The sequence below is a fragment of the Hyla sarda genome, chromosome 3 (assembly GCF_029499605.1).
Source record: "Hyla sarda isolate aHylSar1 chromosome 3, aHylSar1.hap1, whole genome shotgun sequence".
In the NCBI taxonomy this organism is placed as follows: Eukaryota; Metazoa; Chordata; class Amphibia; order Anura; family Hylidae; genus Hyla; species Hyla sarda.
This window is the reverse complement of record NC_079191.1, coordinates 366,895,002-366,911,596: the sequence shown is the minus strand read 5'-3', so window position 1 is coordinate 366,911,596 and position 16,595 is coordinate 366,895,002. Positions and strand designations below refer to the sequence as shown.

The following is a 16,595-nucleotide window of genomic DNA, read 5'->3' as shown; positions in this document are numbered from 1 at the left end:
TGTCCCGGAATGATCTCAGCCCATGAGCCGCCGTCACAGCGTCGTCTGTTTACTTACCTGCCCTGGTGCCATTGGAGCGGAGTCTTCTTCCGGGCTGCGCGGATCCTCACTGTCATGTGACAATGTAACGTCACATGACAGGGACATCGCCGGCCTGCGCCTCAGTCGAGGAGCGCCGCCGGGAGAGGAAGACTCCACGCGAGGAGCTGGTGAGTATGTAGAGTACATTACTCACTTGACAGCGGGGCGTTAACCCCTCACCCCGCGGCAGCGTTAATGCTGCCGCAGGGTGAGAGGTTAACGCTACCGTTGCCATGGGGTGAGGGGTAACTTAACCCCTCACCCCATGGCAGCGGCAGCGTTATCGCTGCCGCGGGGTGAGAGGTTTACGCTGCCGCTGCCATTGGGTGAGGGGTTAAGTTACCCCTCACTCCATGGCAGAGGTAGCGTTAACCCCTCACCCCACGGCAGCATTAACCCCCCTCTCCCCAGTGCATTAACCCAAAAAAGCCCACCCCAGGCCCCCAAAAAACCCACCCCGGGCCCCAAAAAAGCCCACCCCAGGTCTGGTCCCAAAAAATTTCCACATATGTATGTGAGCAGGTCTTCTCCAACATGAACTATATTAGGGGTACTCCGCCCCTAGACATCTTATCCCCTATCCAAAGGATAGGGGATAAGATGTCAGATCGCCACGTTCCCACTGCTGGGGAGCCCCGGGATCGCTGCTGCGGCACCGCGCCATCATTACTGCACTGAGCAAGATCGCTCTGCACGTAATGACGGGCAATACAGGGGCCGGAGCATAGTTACGTCACGGCTCCGCTCCTCGTGATGTCATGGCCCGCCCCCGTCAATACAAGTCTATGGGAGGGGGCGTGGCTGTCACGCCCCCTGCCATAGACTTGCATTAAGGGGACGGGCCGTGATGTCATGAGGGGCGGAGCTATGACGTCACGCTGCTCCGGCCCCTGTATCGCCAGTCATTACGCACAGAGTGAACTCTGGGTCCCCAGCAGCGGGACCGCGGCGATCTAACATCTTATCCCCTATCCTTTGGATAGGGGATAAGATGCCAGGGGCGGAGTACCCCTTTAAAAACAAACATCGATCACGCCTCACAGATGACAGCTTACAAGCCTGTGTGAAAATGAATGTGACGTCTTACAGCCCTGATGTGCAGACACTGAGCACTGAGGTTCAGGAGCAAAAGTCCCATTAACCAGGAAAATTAAATATTTTAATTAGCTATTCATTTGCAAAAATATATTTTACATTGTTAAGTGAAAGTCTTTTTTTCTTCAGATTGACAGCTGACTGAACGATCCTGTATATATAGCATTAAGGTAAGAAACAATATATGCAGAGATATATTTGTTTTAAATGTCGCAATGGTTTTGCGGCTCTCTTTTTTTTTTCCTTCAGAAACTGGTCCAAGTGGCTCTTTTTGTCTTAAAGGTTGCAGACCCCTAGTATAAGGTAATCCACCTTAGGGTTGCATTAATACTATAGAATATTGGGCAGATATTTGGTGCACAGCAGGCACCACCTGAATCAATCAGCAGACCTGTATAGTCTACACCAGTGGTCTCAAACTGGGGCCCTCCAGATGTTGCAAAACTTCAACTCCCAGTATGCCCGGACAGGCGTTGGCTGTCCGGGCATACTGGGAGTTGAAGTTTTGCAACATCTGTAGGGCCAGTTTGAGACCACTGGTCTAAACTGAAGGCAAAGCATTTCCAAGCCGATTCTGCTGACAGAATGGACATGTTCATTCTTTCGCCCAGGTTCCCAAATTTAAATTTCTGTGGTAGAGAATTCTGCAATGTGCACAGAACAGCAGAATCCAATTGAAAACAATGGGAGGCTGCAGCACCAGGATTTCCAAGCGGAATTTCTCAGCTTGGAAATTTCCTAGTGTGAACAGGACAAATTACAGTAAAGGCACCCTTAGAGCAGTCTACTTACATCATCACTCTGCTGAGCTTCCTGCATCACAAATTCCCGGACCATAGATGGACTAAATTCTACCAGATATGAAAATATATCGGTTGCAGCCGCTCTAACTTGCAAGTCGTCCATACCCTAGAATAAGAAGGTTATTATTGAAGTACATATCGAAATAAATTCTAATACCAGATTATGCAATAGTTCCCAATTGAGTTCTTTCAACAGAACTAGAGATGAGCGAACTTACAGTAAATTCGATTCGTCACAAACCTCTCGGCTCGGCAGTTGATGACTTATCCTAATTAGTTCAGCTTTCAGGTGCTCCGGTGGGCTGGAAAAGGTGGATACAGTCCTAGGAAAGAGTCTACTAGGACTGTATCCCCCTTTTCCAGCCCACGGGAGCACCTGAAAGCTGAGCTAATTTATGCAGGATAAGTCATCAACTGCCGAGCCGAGAAGTTTGTGACGAATCGTATTTACTGTAAGTTCGCTCATCTCTAAACAGAACATAGGACAAGGCAATGTTCACACACAAGGCTATATCACCAAGTATGGATTCACGCCACGTTTTTTAAGTACAGTTACATTATAGAAAACGTATGGAACTGTATTGAAAACCATATAAATAGACAAAGAATTGAAAACTGTATGCAAAAATTCAAAAATGTATGTTTTTTTTTAAAATACAAATGGACGGAACCGTATGCACTTTTTTTTTTAAACAAAAAGTATACAGTTTAACCCAGCCTAATAGAGATGTTACCTACAGGTTTCACCCTTTACATCCGAAAGGGTTAAATCTGCGGCATCTGAACAGGGATTGAATGGGGAATTCTGCATGGATAGTCTTTGTACCCATTACAGCACCCAATATGGCAGCTACTGCTGTGGACTACAGTCATATCAGACACCTCCTGGATGTGTAAAGCCCCTCTGCTTCACTGGACTGTACAGAATAAAGTTGTCAGGGCAGAAGAGTTTAGCTTCATAAAGATTGTTCCATGTATGGGGTTGAAAGCTTCTAGGACTCATCCTGTGAGCCAATGATTATAAAGATCACAAAAGGAAAAGACTGACCATTATCAGTAGATACAGTGCTTTGCATAAGTATAAACCCCTTTGGACTTTTCTACTACATTTTGTCAGTTTAAATGTCCAGTCACCAAAACTATATTTTCAAACACAATAGAGCCATAGAAAAGAAGTCTCTAATACTATTTCATTATTTTCTTCCACACAGTTTCCCTTAGAAAACTGCTCCTATAAAAGTGGCCACTAGAGGTCCTCCTAAAATGTCCCCCACCTGTTACTATGGTCTTTCCAACTGTGGCAACAGCAGCGTCTCAGTCAGAATACAGGAAGTGAAAGCGGGGGCTTTATAAGCCTCTCCAACACAGAGCAGGGAGAGGGGGCAGTGAGAGCTGCTGTGATTGGCTGAGAGGAGGCCACACCCCCTCACACCTCCCAGTTCTCTGCAGAGAGGAGAAGGATTCAGTGCACAGCTCCTTCCATAAGAAGCAAGTGTGACAGCATGTTCTCATACAGCAACATGTACCCCAGTAATAAGGAGATGGGGAGGGGGTTTGTTACAGTGTCACCCCAGTAATAAGGAGATGGCATGAGGAAGGGGGTGTTACTGTGTGCTTTCAGTAGTAATGAGATTACATGAGGAGGGGTTTGTAACCGTGCCACTCCAGTAGCAAGCATGGGAAAGCTGGATAACATACATGGCAGCCATATAGCTCTACTACATAGTAGAGGCCTGCATTGGGCCTAGAATCGCACAGGACCCAACCCAAAACGTGTGGGCAGTCAGAAGGCTGCTGCTGTGGGCAGGTGCAAATCCGGCACCACCATGGCAGCCTCAATATAAGGGCAACTCAGTGACCATCTCACAGCGCTCCTCCCAGTCCTGTCTCCTCAGGCTGCCACCACCGCACCGCCATTTTGTGGTGTGCTCAGCCTGTACTCCATCTTCTCCTGCCGGCCTGGTAGGTCAGAGCTGCCACCAATGTTACTCAATTCACACACAGTGCTGCGGCCCTGGCTGGGTATGCAAGTCACTGTCTGCACTGCTATTCACATAGGGGTAAGTGCATTGAACATTGTTGCACCCAAGAGCCTTCTACAGACCCTAGGGTGCAATGCTCTGTAGTCTGCACATGACACCCCCCCCCCCCATGTGAATGGCAGTGTGTGTAGTGTACATTTCTATACAGGTGGGGGTATGTGCAGAGCACTGCATCAGTCAGTGACCCAGGGCCTCTGAGTCTGCAGTCACTGCTATTCACATCTGTACATACACTAGGGTGCAATGCTCTGTAGTCTGCACATGACACCCCCCCCATGTGAATGGCAGTGTGTGTAGTGTACATTCCTATACAGGTGGGGGTATGTGCAGAGCACTGCATCAGTCAGTGACCCAGGGCCTCCGAGTCTGCAGTCCCTGCTATTCACATCTGTACATACACTAGGGTGCAATGCTCTGTAGTCTGCACATGACACCCCCCCCCCCCCCCCATGTGAATGGCAGTGTGTGTAGTGTACATTCCTATACAGGTGGGGGTATGTGCAGAGCACTGCATCAGTCAGTGACCCAGGGCCTCCGAGTCTGCAGTCCCTGCTATTCACATCTGTACATACACTAGGGTGCAATGCTCTGTACATACCCCCACGTATAGCAGTGTGTGTACCACACACACTACTATACATGGGGAGTATGTGCAGAACATTGCACCCTAGTATCTGTACATTCCTATGTTAGCGGACTGGAAGGGACAAAAAAAAAAAATAAAAAAAAAATAAAAAACATTGGAAGCCATAGTGAAAACCAGTCATGCGCAAGACTCTACTACATAGTGTATAAGGAGAAAAGCAGGCAAACTCCAGTAATCCTTCCTCTCTGTAACATGTGCAGCAAAAAACCAGAGAGGAAAGGGTTACAGAGCAGAGTGCAGTGATTGGCTGAAAGCTCAGTGACATAATGAGGAAGGAAGTTTAGTCCTGTACAGTGAGGCCCTGAAGGACACGCCCCCTGCCTGAGAGGGACACGCCCCCTGCCTGAGAGTAGATGGAAATTCAGTGTGATCTGATATAAGCGGATTTTAAAAGAAATACAGACACTTGATACAAGTTATATGTACAGGATCAGGATGAGGCACCGGGTAACAACTATTTTTTTGGGATATGATGAAAGGTACGCCTTAAAATTGCAATTTAAGAAATGGTTATGTTACTGACCAACACAAAAATAGTCCATCACTTGGAAGTGAGGGTGGGATGTTATAGATTTAAAAAAATTCTATAAAAAAAAAAAAAGTGTTAGGTGCATTTGTATTCAACCCCCCCCCCCCTTTTTACAAAGATCTGGTGCCACCAATTGCCTTCACAAGTCCTATTTGCAAGTCACAATAAATAAAGGTTCACCTGTGTGCTATTTAATCTCAGTACAAATACACCTGTCATGTGAAGGCCTCAGTTTGGTACAGAGTATTACTGAACAACCTGCATCATGAAGACCGATGAGCTCAAACAGGTTAGGGATAACGTTTTAGTGGGATAAGTATTAAGAAGTGATGAGATTGGGGAGGAAATAACTAAAGCTTTAAACATCTCATCATACATCATAAAATCTATCACCAAAAAATTGAAAGATTATGGCAAAACCGCAAACCAAGACAAAGCTGTCCATCCAAAGTGACAAGCCGGGCAAGGAGAAAATGATTCAGAGAAGCAACCACATGGTAAATGTGAGGCGAGAATCTCATGTACTCCACAAATCTGGCCTTTACGGAAGGGTGGCAAGAAGAAAGCTATTGTTGAAAGTGAGCCCACGACATTAACATTGATCTGTACATTAAGGGGCGGCTGTGCATGATTTTCCAGCCTTAAATTTATGTGTCATCACCTCACCAATCTGATATTCCGAGGATATCGGCTGGATACTACAGAGGAGTTTCTTTTAATTTTTGATTTTTTTTTTCGTCTTGTCCACAGTGCTCTCTGCTGACACCTGATGCCTGTATCAGGAACTGTCCAGAGCAGGAGAAAATCCTCATAGCAAACCTATGCTATTCTGGACAGTTCCTGACACGGACAGAGGTGTCAGCAGAGAGCACTGTGGACAAGACAAAAAAAAAAATTCAAAAAGAAAAATTTCCTCTAGCTTACAGCTGCTAAAAAGTACTGAAAGGGTAAAGATTTTTTAATAGAAGTCATTTAGAGATCTGTCTAACTTTCTGGCACCAGTTTATAAAATAAAAAAATTAAATAAAAGTTTTCCACCACAGTACCCCGTTAATAAACAAACTGCTGGAGAGGGAAGGGAATTGCTGCATTCAACACTACTTTCCAAATACCGTCACTACTTATCTATCGTGGCGATAGAAATACAACATTGCCCAGTTCAAAAACAAATATGGCATCAATGCTTATAGATCGAGGACCCCTTCAAGATGCATGTTAGGGATTTGAAGCTAGCCCAGTGTTTCCCCAACCAGGGTGCCTCCAGCTGTTCCAAAACTACAACTCCCAGCAGGCCCAGACAGCCCTTTATGTAAACACTTATGTGGCACTGTGAAATACAGATACAAAAGCAGAATATCTGACAGATCAGGTTACATACCATGACAATTTCCAGGGCAGGAAGAATTCCTAGATTTGCCAATGTTTTGAAAAAAGCGTCTCTATTTTGAGGCTGTAATGTCTGTGAAAATGCACAAAATTCCTTAAAAAAATTTACCTGTAGGGAATAAAATAAAATATTTGAGTTCATTTGAAAAGGTGAAGTATTCTTGAAGACATACTACAATATAATATATATATATAGAATTTTATTTGCTGTTATCAACCATTTTAGAATGGAGACTGACACTGCTGTTCTTCAATAGAATTACAGGAAGTCCAGGAGAATGTCTATCCGCATGATCACTACTGTTATCACACTGAAGAATGGGCGAGGAATTCTTGCTTAAAAATTCTGCTGTGGAATTTCCGTTTTTTTCCCCCCGTGTGGAAATAGGAGGAATTTTTTGCTGGACGACAACCAATTAGAATTTCATATTTTTTTCCGTGGAATTTTTGCTCAAATTTCATGCAAAAAACTGTCGGGCGGGGAAAATTTTTTTTTGTTCTACGGGACTCTGCTTGTGTATTCCGCTTGAAGAATGAACATGCTAATTCAAGCAGAGAAGATTTCCGCAGTGTGAATGAGAGAGCAAAATACATTAAAGGTCTATGGGAAGAAGAGATTTTTTTCAAGCAGAGAATTCACAAGGAATTACGCGAGCACATTCCTCGTGAACTCCTCAGTGTGAACAGGCCCTTAGTGTGAGCACCTTCAGGAACCATTACATACATATGGATATTAGCGGCTCACACAACTTGTGAGATATTTCAGTGTCCTTATTGTAGTTAAAGGAGTACTGTGGTGCAGGGACACATCCCCTATCCAAAAGGATAGGTCTTATCGCAGGGGGTCCAACTGCTGAGACCACCGTGATCTCCTGCACGGCTGACATGCCTCCTCCTTGTATCTCCGTCTCTCCCATAAAGATACATGGAGAGGGCGTGCTGGGCACAGCTTTGTGCGGGGGTTGACGCGCTGTGTCCCTCGGGAGAGCTGGTGTGCCGCACAGGTGATTGCGGGGGTGCCAGCAGTCGGACCTCCTGCGATCAGACACCTATATCCTATCCTTTACCACAGTACTCCTTTAAAGAAGGTCATGTGTAGGGTCTGGGATCACCTCTTACCAATTCCCGTCTTTTATCGTCGTCTGTGGCTTCATCCGTCAACTGTGCAAAAACTTCTGACAAAAACTTTTCGTCCTCCTGCAGGAAATAAATAATGTCAAAACCATATAGCCAGAGATCGTCTAAGAACTACCTGTATGTAAAGCAGTGTTTCCCAACCAGTGTGCCTCCAGCTGTTGCAGAACTTCAACTCCCAGCATGCCCGGACAGCCAACGGCTGTCCGGGCATGCTGGGAGTTTTAGTTTTGCAACAGCTGGAGTCCCACTGGTTGGGAAACAGATGTAGAGATACAATCCACAGTTACCTAAACAGCATAGCTCCTGGGGCTACACTGTTTGCACATATTCAATTTGTGCACCACTTCCTTTAATGGGACCACTTCTCTCATTTCAGCTTTTCTGACCACCTCCAGCGGACGCAAAGGCGAATTGAAGAGATGGGACAACCCCTTAATAATTACCTTTTATACTCTTGAAAAGGATACAAACATCTTAACAGATGCTGCTGTATGCTACACAGCAGAACTAAATTCCTATTGCCTTCTATTATAAAAAAAATAAATAAAATAAAAAAATCGGATTGCAACGTACACTTTTCTGCACACAATAACTTGGTCACTAAAATTTTGTACATAGCAAAATTAAACAGTGTAACGGTGACACTCAGCCTATCAAAATGTGCTAAATCCCTGACAGCATGACCTGGATTGATTTATTGCAGTCACATCTTTCCACAACATTACACTTAAGATGTCCTTACTGATCAATGCACAGGGACTTTGTATACTGTCATGTGGTAAAGACTATAGAGATACGCAGTGTCCACTTATCTTGTATATCCTGTATGTTGTTGGTAGGCTGGATCTAGACTGACCTGAATGTTTACACGGGATCAGTGAAAGTCTATTACTGGATAGTCAATTAGTGTTTCCCAACCAGGGTGCCCTCAGCTGTTACAAAATTATAACCCCCAGCATGACTGTACAGCCAAAGGCTGTCTGGGCATGCTGGGAGTTAGTTTTGCAACAGCTGGAGGCACCCTGGTTGGGTAACACGGGTCTCTCAGAATCTATAGCAACTGAAGAGTGAAAGACTTCCATTCACAAGAGATTGTTTAGGAATAAGTGCTCCAGGCGTGAGGTCTGTCCCTGTACATAAGAGGCAGGTTTGGGTGAGGTAAGCAGGGAGGAGTAAGCTCGGCCTGACTTACCTGTACACTGTATTTACGACAAGATGTGTTGTCTGACCGGTAATGACATGAAGCAGGTTACATAAGGGTGACGTCTGCAGGCTTGCTTTGTTTGTCACACACTTCTTACCTTAGAAAACCTCATTTGTACACAAAACACGTTCATGATCAGGGCAAACATTTTAAGACCCCCATGGCAAGTGAAAAAAACTTGAGAACCAAGTATGGCTGTAAATAAGGCCCACAGGACCCACTCAGGTGCCTTCTCCCAAGAACAGCAAATACCTCAGCCCCGATCATTTGATGCAATGCTAGACAACCTAATCGGCAGGTTTGGCTATGTTTTCGGAATAAACCCTGCACTGCCTTAAGGGTTGGTCCTCTAACAGCATTTATCGCCCATCCACAGAATAGTTAAATATAGGATTGCTGGGGGTCCGACTACAAGTGTATTGTAATTGTGTGACCATTCACAGAGAGGTTGTGCTCACCTATTGCTCTCAGTCACAGCAGTGACTACACATTTCATTACCCCTCTAGTAGAAAAAGGTAATTCAGGAGGATTCTGTATACGAAATACCATATATTATCCACCAAAAACACAAACAGGGTATTCTCAACCCCTATAAGAGTAAGCCAGCGAAGTGTTAAACAATATACCCCAAATCGATAAACACTGTTGCACAATTACAGTGACCCCCCGACCTACGATGCCCCCGACATACGTTCATTTCAACATACGATGGCCTCTCAGAGGTCATCGCATGTTGAAGGCAGCATCAACATACGATACTTTCGTATGTCGGGGCAATCGCATAAACGGCTATCCGGCAGCGCAGACTTCTACAGCTGCCACCAGATAGCAGTTTACGGTGCCCCGTGTGCTGCGGTATTGGTCTCCTACCTGTCCTCGGGGTTCCGGCGCGTCCTCTTCGGGATCCCTGCATCTGCGGCGCTCTCCATCGACATCATCACATCGCTGCGCACGCCGTCCCATCATCCAGCGGGCCGTGTGTGTAACAACATGATGGCGGCGACTGAGCACGCGGATGCCGGGGAAGCAGAGGCCTTGCCGGAGCGACGGGGACACCTCAGGAACGCGGCAACAGCGATGGACGGCGACATCCAGGGCAGCGGTGACAGTCCGGAGCGGCGGGGACAGGGGAGTACAACTTCCTCTAACAATGGTCTTCAACCTGCAGACCAACAGATGTTGCAAAACTACAACACCCAGCATGCCCGGACAGCCAACGGCTGTCCGGGCATGCTGGGTGTTGTAGTTTTGCAACATCTGGAGGTCTGCAGGTTGAAGACCACTGTCCTATACTTCACATTGCACGGATCCCTCAACATACGATGGTTTCAACAAACGATGGTCCGTTTGGAATGGATTACCATCATATGTTGAGGGACCACTTTTCAAAAATCAGAAATCTTTATTAGAAACCTTATAAGCAATTATAATAAGGTAGTATTAAAAATAAGGGCACCAGTAACAACACCTACTATCCGCATAACATATGGCAAGTGGAATACCATGTATTATAGCCCTATATATGGATTTACATGGTATTATTCCACTTGCCATATGTTATGCGGATAGTAGGGGTTGTTACTGGTGCCCTTGTTTATAAAACTACCTCTTTTATAATTGCTTATAAGGTTTCTAATAAAAAGGTTTCTGATTGAGTGTGACAGTGTGTATCGATTTGGGGTATATATAATTAACAAATGTTGAAAACTCCACATCCCATTTCGTGTCCAATTCCCCTTAATATGGTGCTGGGAAAACAAAACTGATTCACTCCTAGCCCAGCTCCCGTTCTTCAGGCTTCCTTCCTGCTCAGCCAGTCATGGAAGAAAACACAGGAGACACCGGGAACGCTTGGAGGAGACCAGTGCTAGGCAAGCATTTTTTTATGTTCTACCCATGCCGCAACACCATATAACACACACGTGTCTATTAGGAGATAGTGGACAGCAGTAGACACAAGGTGTCAGGTAGAAGACACCACACACAGGGGTCACGTATGGGGCTGGGCAAGGTAATCTAATGATTTTGCAGGTACGTAATTGTGAGTGGCTAATCTTGCCATTAGATAGTTTTTGCAAGCAATCGTGCAGCCCTAAAGAGGCACTGTATCTAGAAGAAATCAGCTATGTTTTTCTAACCAATCATAACCTTTACTTTGTTATACTGTGATGCCGTAAAAGGAACCATATTTATACCAATGTTTGGTATGTTGCTGGGGCTGGAGTGATCCTTGCCTACACCAATCCCCCAATGTGGCCGATCCTATTGAGACCTCTCGTCTTGGCAGCAATGAGGAAACAGAAGACACTGTAAGGGGACCACTGTGCACAAGACTTTTCACACCTGCCTCAGCAACATTGCATTATTTGTTATTGTGATATACAGTTTTAATAGAATATTTGTGAAAATAATCTCCAGGAATCTCCAGTTAGGAGAGGGATGAATGGAGTCCTGCTAGCAGCTTCCTGGGATTCATCCTGCCAGGAATCACCATTTTCTCAACTGACTAAATCTGTCCAGGCAAAAAGGCCAATTGGCGCTTGTGCCGCAGCTTCCCACTGATATCTTTTGCACTGGGACCCAGCTACTTACCCAGTCCTCAGCGGACTTCGGTCCCACATTCCTGGACAAGCACAAGTGACAGCCTCAATGGTTTAATCAAATTTCAGGTGGGGCGATGGGGACACCAGTTTCTTGTTCTTTTGTTAATATTTTTTTGTCCATTTTTGTAAAGAACTATATTTTCACATCAATAAATCCATTCAGCCGCCATATTAAACTGCTTTTACATTTTGTAAACAAACTTTTGATCGTCTGGGATGGTACCCCCGAGGAATTCCAGGAATTTGTATCATATCTAAACGACATAAATGATGTCAATAGGAAATTTACCACGGTATACGGAGGTATATTCCCGGAATTCCTCGACATCAAAATGTATATAGTCAAAGGAGAAATAATCTCGTCTGGTTTCCAGACACAGAATAGATAGTGTCCCTAGAGACCCTATTGAAAGAACAAGAGAACGAACACAGGAGCGGGCTATTCTCTCATTCAGAAACACTAACAATACACTGAGAAAAGCCATTTACAAACACGGGCATATTTTGCAAACTGACACAGACCTCTGCCCACAAACTGAGCAATTTCCTATCATTACACATAGGAAAAATAAAACCATCCGTGATTTCATTAAACAGCGTCAGAGGAGAAATAGTGAGAAGAGAGATTGGTTGTCAGACACACGTCCAGTGGGCAGTTTCAATTGCGGTTCATGTTCTTTTTGTAGACACAATATGAAGGCTAAGACAATAAAGCTAGGAGATCATCATATCCAGGTTAGGCAGTAACTTGCTGCACAGACCATGTCGTATATGCCCTAGTTTGTGGATGTGGATATTATTATATAAGGAAAACCATCCGTCCTTTATTCCACAGAGTCAAGGAACATCTCAACTCATTGAAGACAGGCAAAGGGTCCACTCTATTTATAAATCATATGTTAAAGGAGTAGTCCGGCACGCACTTTTTTCATTTTATCCCGTCCGGGCTGCAAAATAAAGGAAAACACACTTTCTCTTACCTGCCAACGAGCCCCCGGTACACTCCGGTACAGGTGTTAGGTCCCCTGGCTGTATTCTTCTCACTTCCTGTTAGCCCGGCACACGGAGCTTCAGCCTATCACCGGCCGAGGCGGGACATCGCTGCGGCTGGTGATAGGCTGAAGCTCCATGTGACGTGCCGGGCTAACAGGAAGTAAGAAGAATACAGCCCGGGGACCGAACACCTGTACCGGAGTGTACCGGGGGCTCGTTGGCAGGTAAGAGAAAGTGCGTTTTCTTTTATTTTGCAGCCCGGACGGGATAAAATGAAAAAAGTGCGTGCTAGACTACTCCTTTAAAGGATACATGCTGGAAACCCTGAAACAGTTAAATTAGCTGCACTAGAACAAGTGGAGAAAGCGCCCGGGAGTGGAGATGGGGAGACCAAACAAAATTTTACTCCCAAAAGAAGCCAGATGGATCCTCTGTCTTAATGCAACAGGACCTCTGGGCCTTAATGTTTATAACGAAATGAATGCATTGTTATGATCGGTCTCTCTCTCCCAGGCACTATGTTTGATGTGTACCTGTCTGATGTGTACCTGCTGGAAGTGGCCTGACGAAGCACAAGGCGCGCGATACGGACCGCCGCCCACCGGCTTAACACCCCCCCCCCCCGTCTTCGTGTCAACTATCCACCTCCCTGCCATGTTTTATCTGCATTGCCAATAAAGAGGACTTTGTTTGCACCCATTTGTGTCCAAGGCGAGTGCTCCAGGTCTCATCCATTATGGTGAATATGTTCATGCAATGATTTCGCTGTGAGCACCGCAGTCAGACACACACAGGGCAGACCAGTTGCTCAGATCCTACACCAGACAGGAGTATCTTAGGCTATTATAATCTAGACCACTGGTCTTCAACCTGCGGACCTCCAGATGTTGCAAAACTACAACTCCCAGCATGCCCGGACAGCCAACGGCTGTCCGTACATGCTGGGAGTTGTAGTTTTGCAACATCTGGAGGTCCGCAGGTTGAAGACCACTGGCCTAGACAGTGCCCAGCTATGCATCTGTTATACACAAGTGACCGCCTGCTCAGCCAATCACCGGTGGCAATGATGTCCTGCCTCAGCCAGTGATTGGCTAAGTGGGCATTCACTTATGCCTGTCCAGGGAGGTGGCATCCAGAGTGCGCCGAGAATGGGTCCCGGCGGTTGGCTCCCCGCAATCAGAAACTTGTCTCCTATCCACAGGAAAGGGAGTCAGGGTCTGAACTTCATTTCCCTGAAGTAGCCCTTTAAACTAATGAACAACCAGTATTATGTGATAATATTGTAGACACCTTATAGTTGCAGCTGCATGCAGACAGTATTACAAAAATGTAACTAGACACTGAAGAGCTAGTCCAGGAATTTAAACTGCGGTAAGATAATTACTATGGCTATCACATTGGCCTTCAGAACGCTCCTGGCTGCTATAGCAATCGATCTGCATTTCTCGATTGCATTGCTGGGGGTGTAATCAGAGGCCTGACAGGTTTACACTTGGCATGTAACCTGAATACGGTGGTCCATATTGATCATCTAGGAAGTTATAACAACTACCAGAGAAACTGCAAATATGGCCAGTGACAGATGCAGATAGCATCGGGCATCCATCCTGTATATGCTCCTGAGCCAGCTCCATACGTTGTGTATGCCCACTGCAGTACATATATGTAACACATATTTTAAAAGCAACATTTACACCTTCTACATCTGAGAAACTTCTGTGTAGAAATTTGGAGAATGCAGAAATTAATTTATTTTTAATTTTTATTTACCTCCTGGTCCGCTGAAGGACCACAGAATGGTATCATATGGTAGATAAGTCTTTTGGGCCCTACTACACAGGGCAATTACTGGGCACAAAAGCCAAAATGATCCCCCTGTGTAAAAGGGCCAGCTATTAGCTGATGAACTAGCAAACACTTTGTCAGGTGATTGGTTTGTTTAGACCCATCAAAAATACAGATATATAAATAAAAGAATCGCCCGTACACGTCCCTTTGCAATAAGGGGTGTGCAGCAACAGCTGTAAAAAGGAGTAAAGGTTCGAAACAAGCACCGATCTACAAGATCAAACAAGTTCTGATCTACAATGACATACAAAGCTAAAGATCAATTTTAAGAAATTTTTGGGTAACAAAAAAAAAAAAAAAAAAAAACTGAGGAATATGACTTACTTGCAGCATGCTGACTATCTCCACTTTGTTGAAGAAAATGAAAGACGTGAGTGTAGACAGAAAATTGTCTTCAAAGACTGATGGAGTAGGCAAGATGACATCTTGAATGTACTGTACCCTGTACGTTTGGTGTATCTTTTGCCTAAGTTCGGAGTCTGTTATGGGGATTACTTCCTTAAACTTTGCAGTTTTGGTCAGGAATTCCCGGTGTCTCTTTGGCTGGGCCAAGGCTGGGTCGTACTCTAAGCACCCCACAACATCCATAATACACTCGTCCGAAAACATCACCTCAAACAGAGTTGCTTTATTGAGAAATAAAATTCCTCGGATAATCTCATATAAATGATGCAAACCCTCTGCATTATCCATAGTTTCGCAGGTTTGGAAGAGCTGCAGCAGTTTCTTAATATAGCCCTCATTCTCCAGGGCCAGGGCTAGCTTCTCTCTACGGATAGGTGATGATAGGACTGAGGTAACAAGGTCAGCGATCTCTTCAAGTTTACTAAGTTCACAAGTAGGAAGATCAATCAAGTTGCTTGTGTCAGGCATCTCCTCAAAGCGTTCTTCTTCCGATTCATCGATGGGGTCTTGAGTGACTTCCACAGAGGGGTCTTTTCCTTGAACCTATAAGTTAAAGTGTATAAAAATAGTGTAATAATAAAAGTAAGCCCTTGCATGTTTTTTAAACAAAATTCTGGCACCATATGGGCTTCCTAAATGTGACATGCCCCAAAAAACCATTTCCGAAAAATTCACTCTCCAAAATCCCATTGTTGCTCCTTCCCTTCGGAGCCCTCTAGTGCACCCACAGAGCACTTCACATCCACATATGAGGCATTTCCTTACTCGAGAGGAATTGGGTTACAAATTTTAGGGTGATTTCTCTCCTACCTCTTGTAAAAATTCTAAAACTGGGCCTACAAGAACATGAGAATGTAAAAAAATTAAATAAAAAAAAAATTTAGATTTTGAATTTTCTCCTTCACTTTGCTGCTATTCTTGTGAAACACCTAAATGTCATTTTGAATACTTTGAGGGATGCAGTTTTTATAATGGGGTATTTCTAATCTGAAGCCCTTCAAAACCACTTCAAAGCTGAACTGGCCCCTGAAAATTTCTAATTTTGAAAATGGTGAAAAATTGGAAAATTGCTGCTGAACTTTGAAGCCCTCTGATGTCTTCCAAAAGTAAAAACTCCTCAATTGTATGATGCCAACACAAAGTAGACATATTGAATATGTGAATCAATATATAATTTGGGATGTCCATTTTCTTTATAAGCAGAGAGCTTCAAAGTAAAAAATTTCATATTTTGGAATTTTGAAGAAATTATGCAAGTATCGACAAAAATTTACCACTAACAAAGTAGAATATGTCACGAAAAAATCTGAGAATCAAATTCATAAGTAAAAGCATTGTGAAGTCGTCCTAGGGGTGTGCAACTGTATAGTCACTGCGGCTCTGGGTCTGTAAATACTCCTACCAGGTGTAATTGACAGCCCGGTCACGGCCTGCGTCAGCGCTCTATTTGGGAAGCAAAGTAGTGAGGTTGGAAGTATAGTCAAGTTGTCTTGATCCCCCTTCGCTTCTACTGCAGCAGTCAAGACAGTGTCAGCTGACTACGATGGGGAAATCAGAGGACTCCTATACATTCCTATGCAATGGAAATTGTGATCTGGCTCAAAACATGTATTGTATTACCAAACCATCAACAGGACCAAAGAGACATTACCTGACATATCTTTTCCCATATTTCGTCACAGCCGGCCTTTTCTTGAAAGCTGAGAGCAAGATCATAGTTTTCTGCTTCAGACCAAACTATAAGTGTATCCTAGGCAATAGAAAGCACACGAATTAGCTACAACCTTTAAAAGCAGTACTGCAGCCGTTCGACCGCTGGGAC

General features: G+C 44.7%; 1 protein-coding gene across 5 annotated transcripts in view; it reads right to left on the bottom strand.

Annotated features, from left to right (window-relative positions):
• PPP4R3B (protein phosphatase 4 regulatory subunit 3B) overlaps positions 1-16,595 on the bottom strand; it is a 58,354-nt gene that overhangs the window by 20,618 nt on the left and 21,141 nt on the right. For all 5 annotated transcript variants that reach the window (XM_056567721.1, XM_056567720.1, XM_056567725.1 and 2 more), the window contains exons 3-7: positions 16,425-16,523; positions 14,693-15,316; positions 7,702-7,779; positions 6,575-6,691; positions 1,969-2,085 (exon numbers count right to left, since the gene is read on the bottom strand). In XM_056567721.1, coding sequence (XP_056423696.1) covers positions 1,969-2,085; positions 6,575-6,691; positions 7,702-7,779; positions 14,693-15,316; positions 16,425-16,523 — 1,035 coding nt within the window. The remainder of the gene's footprint in view (positions 1-1,968; positions 2,086-6,574; positions 6,692-7,701; positions 7,780-14,692; positions 15,317-16,424; positions 16,524-16,595) is intronic.